The 13,637-nt window shown below is 40.7% G+C and overlaps 1 protein-coding gene across 1 annotated transcript in view; it reads left to right on the top strand.

The window, feature by feature from the left end:
• Positions 1-8,062: 8,062 nt before the first annotated feature.
• METAP1D (methionyl aminopeptidase type 1D, mitochondrial) overlaps positions 8,063-13,637 on the top strand; it is a 47,737-nt gene continuing 42,162 nt past the window's right edge. Inside the window, exon 1 of the mRNA XM_050340231.1 lies at positions 8,063-8,131. Within this exon, the coding sequence (XP_050196188.1) occupies positions 8,083-8,131 (49 nt within the window). The 5' untranslated portion in view covers positions 8,063-8,082. The remainder of the gene's footprint in view (positions 8,132-13,637) is intronic.

The following is a 13,637-nucleotide window of genomic DNA, read 5'->3' as shown; positions in this document are numbered from 1 at the left end:
GATATAGTGTCACTTCAGTTGTATGAATTTTCTTTTATCCTTCTGTTTTGCATCAGACTTAATAGATACCTGAATAGTAAGTTCATACATAAATTCAAGCAATCTCTTAAATTTCTCCTAACTTGATTCTCCTCAGGCTGTTCTATTTGGGTGCTGTGGTACAGCGTAGGGCCTGTGCTCTCTTGGGTTTAATGTCACACAAGCAGGTTGTGAGGGGGGCTCTGTGCCCTCGCTTCCTGAGTACAGGCTCTTTACCTTTTCCTAAAAGTGGATCCTGCTAAATAAGCCAACAGACCCATTCTATTTAAGCCTTGTGAGTGCCTTGTAAGAACTCAGATAGCACTTCTACTAGTGGAAGAAACATAAAACTGTAGGAAGCAAGTGCCTTTATATTCTTTCTTGATTCTATTCTGCTATCTATTACTTCTCAGACTAGAGATTAGTTCTTAAATATCCTGTCTGTGCTCCCTCAAAGGAATAAATTATGTTATCCTTTCTGGTAGTTCAGACTTCAGAGGACTTAATCAGAATAAAAATCACTGAAATTTATTAACCATGTTTCATGGTCCTAATGGGATTCAAGTCCAGCTTCCAAAACTGGAGTTTATAGATCGTCTGATGTGATGTAAAGAAAATGTAGTATTTTTCAAATATTTAGAATCTAGGGGGGTGTTGTATTTTTTATTAAATTCTTTTTAGAAATTTTAATTTTTCTGGCTTAGGATATCTTGTCTGTATGATATGTCTTTGATTCAAATCTGTCATACTAATCAATAGTAACAATTGTTAGAGGACCTTCCCTGATTGTAGCAGTAAGCCAGAGGCTAAGCTGAGGGACTTGGAGGGTTGGCATCAGGTTTTTGGTTTTGTTACATTGGTTTTGGTTTCTTATTAAACATGTTCAGATGTTGGTGATAAGCCAGAAGTGGGAAAGCTGAACTGAAGAATTGTGCTTAAATTTGGTTCCTGCATAGAGGTCCAAGATGCTTCTGGGGAAGCCTGCACTAACACTCCCTGAGCTGTTGCATTGCTAAGGCTGAAGCCACTCACGGAGAAGCTTAAGCCATTTAAGAACCTATAGGGCTGACAGAAAGAAGCACTGCCTAATACCTGTTTGCCCTTTGAGAAATGATGAGGTGCAGTCTCAAGCCAAGCACGGTTTCTCATTCCAGTATGGTCTTGGGAGCATTCTAAGCTGTTGGGATGGGCCTGTGGACAGCAAAACTTATGACCTGGTTTGCAGAAACTATTTTGTTACTAATTCTCAGCACAAAAGATAGAGATAAACGGCCTCTTAGATGTCTAGAAACTACTCTAAGGATGGAATCCTTTCATCCTACAGCTTCTGCAGCTCTGCTGCCAGGAAAGGCCGTGTGAGTACTCCCTAATCCATTACAGTTAATTAAGCCAATTATCTGAAGCAATCTTCATCAGCAAATTGAACTAGCCTTGCTGACTTTGCCTGAAGTGGTCTTAACTGTCTGGACTATCCTTTCCCTTGGCAAAGAGAAAGAGGTGATAATCTTGTTTGACAGCTAGAAAACAGTGATGGCTCTTCTGGCACTGCTTGGGGAACATGTGCCAGTTTAGTTCAGTAGGCTTCTGAGGTGCATCTGTTCAAACTAACATTTTAGAGACTGTGCATTAATGGTAAAATTGACTAAATACACAGATTTCAGAATGCTACTACACAAAATCCTAGCTTGCCAGCCTGGCTATGTCCATGGTTTTCAAGAGGATAACAAGATTCACCTACAAGTGAACTGCAGGATTCTTGTCTCTGAAGCACACACAGCAGCAGCACCAGCTGTTCAGTGAGTCATTTTTATGAAATAAAAAAGTTTAATACTACTTATAAAAGTTTAGTAAGTTTTGTGTAAATCTTATATTTCTGTATTAACATAATTAAGAACAGGGACCTCCTACTGTATTTAAACAAATACTTTGTAGTGTGGTATGGAAGACAGCATAGATGGCACTAGTGTTGTCTGACTTTTGCATGCTGAGAGAGGACCTGTGAGCTAATAATAGCTGTCTGTAAGGAATTGCAAGTAGATACTGGAAGGGTTCAATTTTGTGGATTTGTGAGCTGACAAATTAACACTGAGGCTTAGTAGCAACTTTTTCACTCTAGATGTTAGGAGTGTAAGAACTGGATAGCTGAAGCTGAGTGGTATTAGAGCCCTCTCTGGGCACAATATGACACTAAAGTAATCCTGGATTAAAAATATTTTTGTTCAAATATTTAATCTGTTATCCTAGGTTTCTTAAGCTGCTATTCTTCTTTTGAGTTACTACATGCTAATAGAAACTTAGAGGAAATACTAATAACAGGCTTATTAATAATAAGTTTATGTGATTTAATTTGACTTTTTCCTACATTTTGGTTAAATCTGGGTTCTTCAGTCACTTCACTCAAACTTCAAGTGAAACTCTGCACAACATACTGATAAAGCTTTAGAGAGTTGTTATGCATTGGATTATTCTTTTCAGACCGTACATAAAGACCTGTTAGTATTTATGAAGTTTTTCATTGTAGATGCTGTTGGCATCAGGATGCTGGTTTGCCCTTCCATCACTTACAAATCCAGTCACAGCATCAGTGAATCTACTTCAAGAAAATTCAGTAGTATGTATAAAATGGTGAGTTTAGTTCAGTTAGAATACACAAGTTTTCTTTCCGTATAAAGTTATTTTCAACTTGCTAATCCAAGATTTTGTCCTAAGAGGTAAATAAAGCTCTGAAAAAATGTTTATGGTTTCAGAAACCTGCATCAAACTGTTCCCTTTCATGTGTTTTGAAACATAAAAGTTACCTACTGCAAGGAAACAACTTCTACGTCAACAACTGGTAATCTCAAGAAATACAACAGAATACCTATGGCTTCAGAACTGAGAAAGCAAGCTACCAGAAGCTGCAGGATTTGAAGGACACTAACTGCTGCAGTTGGGGGAATAAAGGTCTGTGTGTTGTTGAAGGAGTGTCTTGGGCAGTAAATGTCTGTGCCTCCTATGAACCAACACACAAAGCTTCTATGTGGCAGTTTAGGCAATTCAAGTCTGACCTATTGTCTCTCTCTGCAATGTCAGCAGGAGGGTAAGCAGCCCATAATGTCTGTATGAAGGATTTGTGTCTGCTTATATAGATTTTTTCAATTCCTTTTTTGTCTCTCACTGAGACTTTGTTGCTCCTTATGCTTTTCCTTTATCATATTTTATGACTCTCAGACACTAGAAAGCTTGAAAATCTTATGCATATTTTGCCATTTCAGCTTTCCTCACAGTTCTGACCTGATTTCTTTAGTATCAAACTGTTAGGGCTAGAATACCTGTTACATTTGTAAGCCTGTCACCTAAAACCTTGGAATTTCAGCTTTCAAATTGAAAATTATTATTCTCTAATGCTACTGCTTTGTGAAACATTGCTTGCTAGGATAATTTGGACTTGAAAAAAGACTGTGTAGTAAAATATTAAAATCTGTATCTCATAAGCAAGTACGTCTTGCCGATATTTCCATTATCTGAAAAAGAAATCAACCTAAAGTCATTGGGAATATTTTTTCCCCATGCTGTCAGTAATTCCAGCTGGTTTACATTGCTAGCTCTTCCTCCAATGATCAGAAAGATTTCAATCTTACTCTTAGTTCTTTCTATTAAAACGTTTCATTTACAAACAGCTGTTGACCACACCAGTGGCAGTATTTGGAATTGTGAGGCTAAAAATTTAGTGCAGCCAGTAAAAATGGGAGGCTATTACACAAAGCAAAACAAATAGATGCAAACTCGGCTCAGGCAGGGCATGCTCTCTGCCATCCTACTGGCTTATAACTGTGGTGGGAAAATTGTAGGAATGGGCTTGCCTCCCTATCACTCATCTTTTTTTTTACACTGTAAAAAGAAAAATAATGCAAATACCAGTTTCTACCCATAACTACTCATTCAAATATGTGCTTACCAGGTTCTTTGTTCCTTACGCTAATGCCTTCAGCAACACACATTACAAGAAACAAGATTACCAACTGCGTATAGGAGCTTCCTTTTACATCTCTAATGGAACAAGCTAGTGTAAAAAAGGGTCATTAATCTAGCAGTTTTCAGAGTTCCATGTTAAAAATATTTTTAATTCTCCATAGTAGAGGCAGAGAGAAAAAGGGGGGAAAAAATGTCCTACTTCTGCTCTTCAAAGCTCATTTCAGATATAAGGCTCCCACTCAAATTGAAGGAATCTCTGGTAATGACACGATGAAGACAAAGCCTTGGCAAGAGGATTCAGAATTCCCTGTTGGCCTTTACAAAAAATCTATATAGCAGGAGCAGTACTGTGCGCTGTTTTTTTTCAGAGAGTAGCACTAGCTTCTTTCTTTGGTAAATAAAGAACATGTAATGCTGTAAACATTCCTCACACAGGAGGTATGTGCTCCATTTGTGGTTGTTGCACAGTTTGAGCTGAAGAGATAGAACATAAAGAAAATCTAGATCAATGGGAAGAGCTTGACATCCCCTTTTTTGTTTCTAAATGGTACGGCAATAAGGGAGGTGTTCAATAGCTGCTATTTTTAGATGCCTCTCTTTCGTCCAGTTAAGCTTTTCTCTGAGCTGTATGGGGTGTTCGTGTCTTTAAGACTTTCATAGTTTTGTGGAAAAGAGAAAATCTTTGCCTAGAATGAATTTAATATGATAGGGACTCTGTCATTTTGCTTTCCCTAGAGCTGTGATAGTTCGGTGTAGCTTTACCTAGTTATATATATATTGTATCACTGATGTAGGCGGTTTATGGGTTTTTGCAAGTTCAGGACTCTGAACTGCCTCGCTGTGGATCAGATGAACACCAGTGCTGAAAAAAAAGAACCCACTGGATGCAAACAGCACCAGCCTCATCAGCAAAAGCTGGTGTGGAGCTAAATTATCTTTTAAGACAACCTTACATAGGAAAGTCTAAGCCTAACCCCAGAAGTATCCAGCTGCTATACTTAAACTAGAAGCATACTTCTATATTGTTCTACATAAGAGTTCATGTGTATATAATGCATAACTCTGTTGTCTTACAGACTGTTATAGGCCATTTTCAAACTTGCATGTAAAAACCTAACTGTATGTCTTCCTTAGCACATCTTTAGCTTATTTTAATATCAGCCTGCCCAAATCTTGGGAGGAAATAAAGTTGAGATTCTACATTTAGAACATGCTGGCTCTGACAACAGAGAGCCAATCTAAGTGAGATGGAATGTGAAAGACTCTCCTTGAAAATGTAACATACAGACAAGTGTTGAAAAGACCCTGGGCTGAAAAGTGATTTCTCCAAAGCTGCTTCTCAACCTGAAGCTCAGTACAGCTTGAGACATCACTGTCCTTGAACATTTCAGAGGATTTGTCAAATGTAACCAAAAGACAATTATATACAAGGAAAAAAGTGAGATATTTTCATTTGGTGACAAAACTTGAGTGTGGCAGAGTATGCTTTTTCAGGTTTGCTGTGTTAGGATACGGTGTATCTCTTTTCTGAGACATTAATCCCCATTTAACTGGTATAAAGCTCCTAAAACCTCTATCTGTTGTTTACATTTCTTAATAAAAGGAGAAAGCCTGCATCTAAGCATAAATTAGAGACTACTGAATAATGACTATTGTTAGGCTTAAGATGCATCCAGAAACTGCAAAAATTACACAGTTCACTTGAAATGTAATCGATCGTAATTTGATCGATCCCCTCTTGGTTTCTGACATGCAAAAAGAATTGGTCCAGTCTAACCACTAGCCAATACCTACAAGTATTTGTGAAATAGCCTGACACTCAAGGACAAGGTAATTACAAAGGTGGTAGCAACATAACTAGTATTGTCTCGATAATTCCTGCATTTTGTTATGCCATCACCCAGTTTCCAGACTGTTACAATAAGGAATTTGGGTCTTACAGCTGCGGACAAAAGCCAAGCATTCACTTCATTTTCTTTGCCAGTGGCCTCATTCCACAGAGTAGGAAATGCTTATTGACTCAAATAGAAAAGGTGAGACTTAGGCTACATTAGGGGGCTCTTGTTTCTCTCCTTTAGTGACAGATCAGGAAAAGATTGTGTTCTACTCATCATACGTGGGTACCTTCATGGGAAGTCTGTTGTTTTCTTTAGGCACACACAAGCTTAGCCACTCCAAAATACATGTTGGCTTAGGCCAAGCAGTACAATGTGTGATTGCTTTACACTGTCCATCATTGTTATAGAACCAATGGCTGGGTGTCTGCATCCCTAAAGCCTTGCCAAGATACAAAATAGGATAAAATGATGCCTGATGAGATTCAGACTCCTGAAAGACCATACTATGGTTTAGAATTAGGAACGTTGAAGACGTGCATTTCTGCCCTGCAAATGAAATGTGTGCAGACCTCTCACCAGAGCGGTGAGGGTAATGGTGAGTGGAGGGTAATGGTGCTCACGAGGTGTAACTGAGCAGCTTAGCAATGCTTTTTCTACATTTATTTCTATCTCTATGTTTCTGTTAAATTCCTATCATTCTCCCGTCACTGAATAACAACGATGAAACATGTCAGTTGAGGCAGAATGTAGCTATAAGCAGTGGATTATTTTAATTTTTGGAGGCAGTGCAAGGTATTGTATTGATCTTTAACCTACTGTGTGGTCTGGATATAAGCTGATGGCTGCCTATCATGCTGTGGCAGCTGATTAAGTAATGCACTTTTGCTAGTTACATCTATATAGGACCACTGAGAGGATCACCACACTTTTTTTTTTAACAGAGAATGCTTGGAATTTTCTCCTTAAAGACAGAAATGCTTGCAGTGTAACTTTTAAGTTCATACTTTTTTCAGACATTTTCTATAGTACAGGGGGGTAAATAACATCAGCACTTCCACCCACCTTAAAATTTGTACATGGGAACTTAAAAACTACTAATGGCTGTACCAGGAGCTAAATAAATCTGGAGATAAATAGCCTTAGTTCTCATTAGGGAATTTGCTTACTTATCCTACAGATTAACAGTGTGTGTTAAAAATGATAAATGGACATTAGAAGTTAAGTTTGAATTTCTATTTGACTGAAAATGAAACCTACCACACCAACACTGTTAAGATGGTCTTTGGATATTTTTTTAAGGTCATGTGATACTTTTACCAAAAAAAAAAAAAAAAAGGTTGGAAAAATGCTGCTCTACTGAAAAGTTTGTTCTATTAGATCTTTTTTAAATGGATGAAGTTTGGCTGTGCAAATGAAATAATGAGTTTATTTAGAAAAAGGCATTAGCCTTCAGATTCTGTACAGACCTTTACAAACAAGTATAACAGCAAAAATTTAGTTCACAGAATCACAGAATTGTTAGGGTTGGAAGGGACCTCTGGAGATCATCTAGTCCACCACCCTTGCCAAGGCAGGAGGGTCACCTAGAGCAGATGGCACAGAAACATGTGCGAGTGGGTTTTGAATGTCTCCAGAGAAGGAGACACCATGGCATCCCTGCGGAGCCTGCTCCAGTGCTCTGCCACCTTCAGTGGAAAGAAGTTCTTCCTCATCTTGAGGTGAAACTTCTTGCGGTTTAGTTTATGGCCATTATCCTTATCCTGTCACTGGGCACCACTGGTAAGAGTCTGGCATCATCCTCTTAGCACCTTGCCTTCGACATATTTATATGCATTAATGAGATCCCCTCCTAGTTCATAAAGACTAGTTCATGTTTTCAGTCAAAAAGGTAGAAAAATTGTTGGGGTTTTTTGTTGTTGTTGTTTGTTGTGGGGTAGGGATTTTTTTTCTGTGTGGCTGGTTTTTAACGGAAAGACATTCTGAAGTAGCTCCAGCACTCATGAAACAGGACGGCTACAACTCCTGTTGGACCGAGCCCTATTGTGGGCAGTGCCGTCTCCCTGCCACGTGCTTCGCTGTCGGAAGGAGCAATCTCCAAGCCCGCTAGCGATGCTGTCGATCTAAGCAGGATGAGGGGTGCACAGGGGAGCACTCGGGCGGCCCGCCCGGCGGTCAGAGCGGCCCCCGCCGCCCCGCGCCCCTCAGGCCCGGCCGAGGGCGGGAGGGGCGCTCCCGCCGCGCCGCCACCGGCACGGACACGTGACCGCCTCACATGGGCAGCATGGCGGCGCCCAGGGCCGCCCGCGCGCTGCGGAGCGCAGGTGAGTGCGCGGCGCCGACGGCGGGAGGAGCGGCCCGGCCCGGCCCGGGCTCTGCCCTGCCCTTCCCCGCCCCTTCCGCCGGCCGCCCCGGCGCCGCTGCTGAGCTGGGGCGCGCTCTGAAATCGAGGAGGGAAAAGTCCCGCCGCCGTCCGTGCGGGGAGAGCGCCGCGCCTGCCAGGGGCAGTGACAGAACGCTCCGCCGGGCGGGGCGCGGGCAGGCGGGAGCGCCGTGTGGCGGCGGCGCCTGGCGAGCCCCGGCGGGGCCCCGCGGCAGCGCCCGCAGCTGTCAGGGGTCGCCTTCCGTGAAGGTGCGTGCTCGGCTGGGGCCGGGGCCGGAGCCGCCCCCGGGCGGGCACACGCCGGCCGGAGCGGGGGTCAGCGGCCCCGGGGCCCGCCCCGTGAGCGCAGCAGTGCCGCGGTCTGGTTTGGCTGTGGCGACTTTGGCTGTTGCCGTGTGTTTGACAGAAAAAGTGATGACATAACACGTACACGTGTTTCTTCTGCCAGCCCGTCCCACCGCAGAACTTGTCACCTGTTGGCACGTCCGTGTGTGTGAAGCTTTTCGGGTCCCGCTGTCCCTCGTGCCCTGAGGTTTTCTTACAGGCACCTTTTCTACTACATCAGCTTTCTCAAGTGAAAGTTGTGTGTCCCCGCCCTACCTCCATCTCCAGCCCCCTGTGCACTTAGAAACTCAATGTCTGTCATCCAGTTAAAAGAATCAAGCGATTTAAATTTGTTAAGCTTTCCTACCTTCCCTTCAGGCGTCAGACCTTGTTCAGCTTCCCTCGGGGACATGCTTTTCCAGAGACTGAGAAAGCAAAACTGTCATAGTTAAGACAAGACTGATTAAACTAAATCCGATTTTCCCTGAATTGGACAGTTAAGTATAATTTAATTTGCAAATACTGAAAGATGAAAGTAATTGAAATTAGTTTCTGTTCACCTAAGGGTATCTGTTCTACCTAAACTGAACGAAAATTACTTTTTTGTAGCCTCTTTTGTGGTTTTTTTTTCATGTATCTGATGTTATGTTTTTATAAATGGTAAAAGTTTTCCTTGTTATGAAACAGTTTCTACGTAAGTGCATTTGAGCAGCAGAGATCTTGGAAGTTTGTATACTTCCTCCACATACTTGAAAAGTAAAATAAATTGATTGAAAGAAGTTAAAAAGACAGTTTGTACCTTTTTGGTAGTCATATGGGAAAATTATTTTATAGTCTCTGCCTTGCTGATGTCAGAATTGAAACACTGTCGACCCAAGGAGAAGGTTCTGAGTGGCCTTGCAGTGGGTTCAGCTGCACAGGTGATGCAGAGAAGCGTGAATTGAGTTTACAGTTTTGTAGATGAAAACTAAGAAACAGAACACAGATCCCTGTCGTGATCTGTAGTTAGAGATAGTCTGGATTATGTGCTGATTCATTTGCTTGTAAATGGTCTAATTTGATATTATCACAGTTTCAGGTATTACAGTAATTGCTTCTGTGATACATTATTGGTAATAAAGTAGAAGACATCAAAGAACTGCATGCCTACAAATACAGCTTAGATGCTTTATGGCATAGTAATCTCTTACTGATTTATTTATTTTAGGTAGGTAAATTACTGTAGAGTACAAGCCCCTAATTTCTTGTAATGAACTTTCAGGGCTTAAAGCCACAGGGAAATAATTGATGAAAGGACATCCCTTGTAAAATGAGTTACTTGTTGTGTTAAATATGCATAAAACTGATTTCTGGTCTGGCTTCTCTAACAATGAAGAAGTATTCTGTAATGCTCTATGTAATGTATTACTGGCCAGGTTTTTAAAGTTAAGTCACTGTAGGCTGATGGGGTGTGATACATCTCTTTGATATGTAGTTTGTGTTCCTAGGCTGTCTGTTTGCTGGTTAAGGGACTTCAGTGCCTTGCTAAGCCCCTTGCAGAACTGGGAATTTGTATGCAGGCTCCTAAATGGAAACCGCACTGAGGGAGAAGCTACAGCTGTCTCCAGCACCACAGCATGTGAGATGGTGTGAGGTGCTTTTCTTCTGCGAATACAGAGACTTTTAGAGATGGTTGTTTTCAAAATCTTTCTAAGACTGTTACTCTTTTCCCCTCCTAGTAAAATGACAGGATACATAAATGTGGTTTTAAACCTTTTTTAAAAACAAATAAACAAACAAAAAAATAGGGGGACATAGCTAGAGTTTGATTTTGTTGCAGTACAGCTTCAAAGTTTGCCCAGAAGTGCTGAGACTCATTAGAAATGAGTCTTTTTTTCTTTTTTTTTTACTTCTTTTTTGGGCCATATAGGTCACAAGTTTGGTTCACAGGCCTTGTCAGTAATGCATGGTTGAATATTGTCTGTATTTCATAGTTTAAGCAAAATTGAGTATATTAAAGAAGTAATAAGCTCTTCTCCATCAAGGTATTTATATGAAAACCATCAAACTATTCTAAAGCATTACGCAAGTTAGAAATATTAGTTGGACTAATAGAAGAAGGTGTAGCAAGTGACTGAGGCGATATGAAGTGATTTGGTTTACATCCTTTAGATAGAGTGCAGACATTTAATTTTACGTAGTGTTTTTCTTTGTGGTCAGACATGGCTTTACCATTTAGGATAGTAAAACTGGTAGACAACTTTTAAATTACCACTTCATGTTGAACTCTGCATGTTAGTGCACAGAAGTGTGCTATGGAATCTCCAGCTTGGAAGTGATCAAATAAAGTGCCTGCTGTAAATCTCTTCCAATCTCCATTTCCATGGCTTTTTGATTTCCAGAAAAAAAATCAAGATCAAATCAGTTACCCTGCTGAATAGTATCTATGCAAAACCATTGCAGTTTCCACCAGCTGTAAGAGGAGCGGACTGTTTTCACTCTCTGTGAGTCTCTTTTGCAGTAGTTTCTGATATCCTGTTGCTGTCACAAACCCTTTTCTTCCATAGGCAGGAACATGTCACCTCCTTGCCCATGCCATGTGCTACAGAGAATCTGGCATCTGTCTGGATAGTTAGCAGAGTCAGTATCACAGCTGAGCTGAGGCATCTTTTCCCCTGTGTGCTTAGTTTCCTTTCCTTTTATATTTCTTTTTTTTCATGAAATACTTATTCATTATCCAGAACTCATCAAACACCTGGGGTCAGCTTTGTTTCATGAATGCAGCTGTGGGTGCCTGCTGGTCCTCATGGAAGCAGGGAACAGCCTTGTGAAGGTGCTGTATTTCAGGGGCATGTAATTTCCATTACCTTAACCTTAATTTGGAGTCGGTCTTCATCATTATCGATATTTAGCCAGTTTGTGCATTCTGTCCAAATGGGAACCTGTTTTTGACTGCACTGGAATTGGAGTTGTCATAAGACATTCAACCTGATTTAAGAAAATGAATGACTTTGGGTCAGAAGATGGAGAAGCAGTAGCTGTCTAATACAAGACTCCTGTCTCTTGAATCATCTGTAAAAACTTTACTGAATCTTTCACTAAGCACTATTCCTGATACACATAGTTCATTTCTTGCATTTTGTTAATCTGCAGACCTTGATAATGCTCATGGTCTCATAAAATTCAGACTTTTTAATATTTCTAAGAGGAAGTAGAAGAAGGGCTCAAAATAATGTGATTTTCCTTTTTTTTTTCTGAAATCAAAGTATGCATGTCAGATTTTTTAAATTGCTATGTGCTACTGAATTAGTTTCCATCTTCTTGATGGTGCATTATGAAATAGGAGTTACATTCCTTTTTAAAAAATTGTTGTAGCTTGCTCTTTGATAAGAATATTTAGCCACAAACTTCAACATACATGATATTACTCTCATGTTAAGAATAAACCATAAAAATCTTCTTAGCACTATTAATATTCAAATCCTAGAAGTGTCTTTTCATCTGTATCTTCTTCATCATTAAAAAGAAACTTTGAAATGTACCACTCAAACAATTAATCCTTACCTGTAGTAAGTGTCAATATTTCTAAGCTAATGCTTTTTAAAAAATTAACTGTAGAATATACAGGTAACAGTTTTGGGGAGACTTGACTGTTTCCTGGCATTCCAGACTTATAATTAAATATGTCCCGTAATTCTGATTTTTTTTTGGTGGATGAGGAAAAGTGATTGAAAACTTGTGCAAGAGAGTTTTCAAGATCAAATGTGCTTGGCTGCACTGAGCAATATATGAGCTGGGCAATTAGCTGGAAGAAAATATTAATTCACATTTTCCATTAATTTGTAGACAGACTCATGTCTCCAGAATTTAACATTAGCATTATGAGATACATGGTGGAAGTTCAAACCATTTGATTGTAGTACAATTTCAACATTTTTTAAATGATCCTAAGGTAGTTTCATTCCTGTCTTGAAAATAATCAGGCAGACGAGGAATTATTCCCATTTCAACAGTGCAGCAACTCTGGGGGAGACATGCACTTTCATGGTTTGAGGCATGAGAGAAAAAATATTCCCCTTTCAATAAAGTGTTTAATTGTTCTCTTCTTTCAGTTGAGAGGTAATGTATTGTTGGCAGCACACAGTGTCTTTTTTTCTGCCAAGATCTATCACTCCTGGCTGTCGGGTGGATTTGTAGGGTGTGGTTTTTCTGTGAGCTTAGGTTTCTCGATCAGCATTAGCTAAGATTGCCTTTAAATGAAGGAAAGTCATTAGCAGATGTCCAGGACAGCAGCTGAAACTCAGCGTTCTCTGCCACATCAGCGGCTTTACCGACCCACACCTACTCTTGTGGCAGTTTGTTCCAGTATGTAAAAAGTCTTTTCTTCTCTTTAGGAAGGTGCCATTGACCTGTTGGTGGTCATATGGACTGGAGCATAACTGTTGTGGTTACAGCTAAAATCCACACAGAGACAAAGTCGGTGTCAAGTTCCTGAAGAGTACTTAGTTTCAGCTTTTTGTGAATGCTTCCTCTGCTCTGCGTGCCTTATACCTTGGGTGGTCAGGTCCCAGGCAGTGTCCTGTGTTTGCCAGTGCTTAGTCTGTGATGAATATATTGGACGGGTACATTTTCACATGCCAGAAAGTAAGCCTAGCTGTATCCTTCAGGCAAAAATTGCAATTTTTGTAAATGTGTTTTGCATGTATTTTGCAGAGTTTTCCTTAAATCTCACCTGGACCTTTCCCTAAGCAGAAAAAAGCTGTTTTCTCTTTCCATTCCCCTCACAGAGCTCTGAGACTTTTCCACCATCTGCAGACACTCACCACCCTGGTGTGGTGATTCGCTGAAGGGCCTTTGTCCAGCTTTCTGCGTAGGCCACTGACCCTGAAGGAAAATGCCAGAAAACTCTGGGAATGTCTACCAAGAAAATGGGGTGCCCCATCAGAGGGACTTGGCTTGCTGCCATGTTGCCAAAGTGGATTTTTACGGTGCTTTCTCTGTCTTCAGAGTTGGGCATGGGGATGTCTGTGAGTGAGGACCGTTTGCATGCACAACTTTTACATTGCCTGACAGAGGCTGTTGTCCTTGTCTGGCATTTCCTTACCTGGCTGCAGATGTAGAAGCAAAGGCTCAACATAATACCA

The sequence above is a fragment of the Myiozetetes cayanensis genome, unplaced genomic scaffold, assembly GCF_022539395.1.
Source record: "Myiozetetes cayanensis isolate MyiCay16 unplaced genomic scaffold, myiCay2020 scf9, whole genome shotgun sequence".
NCBI lineage: Eukaryota > Metazoa > Chordata > Aves > Passeriformes > Tyrannidae > Myiozetetes > Myiozetetes cayanensis.
This window is presented reverse-complemented; position numbering and strand designations above follow the sequence as displayed.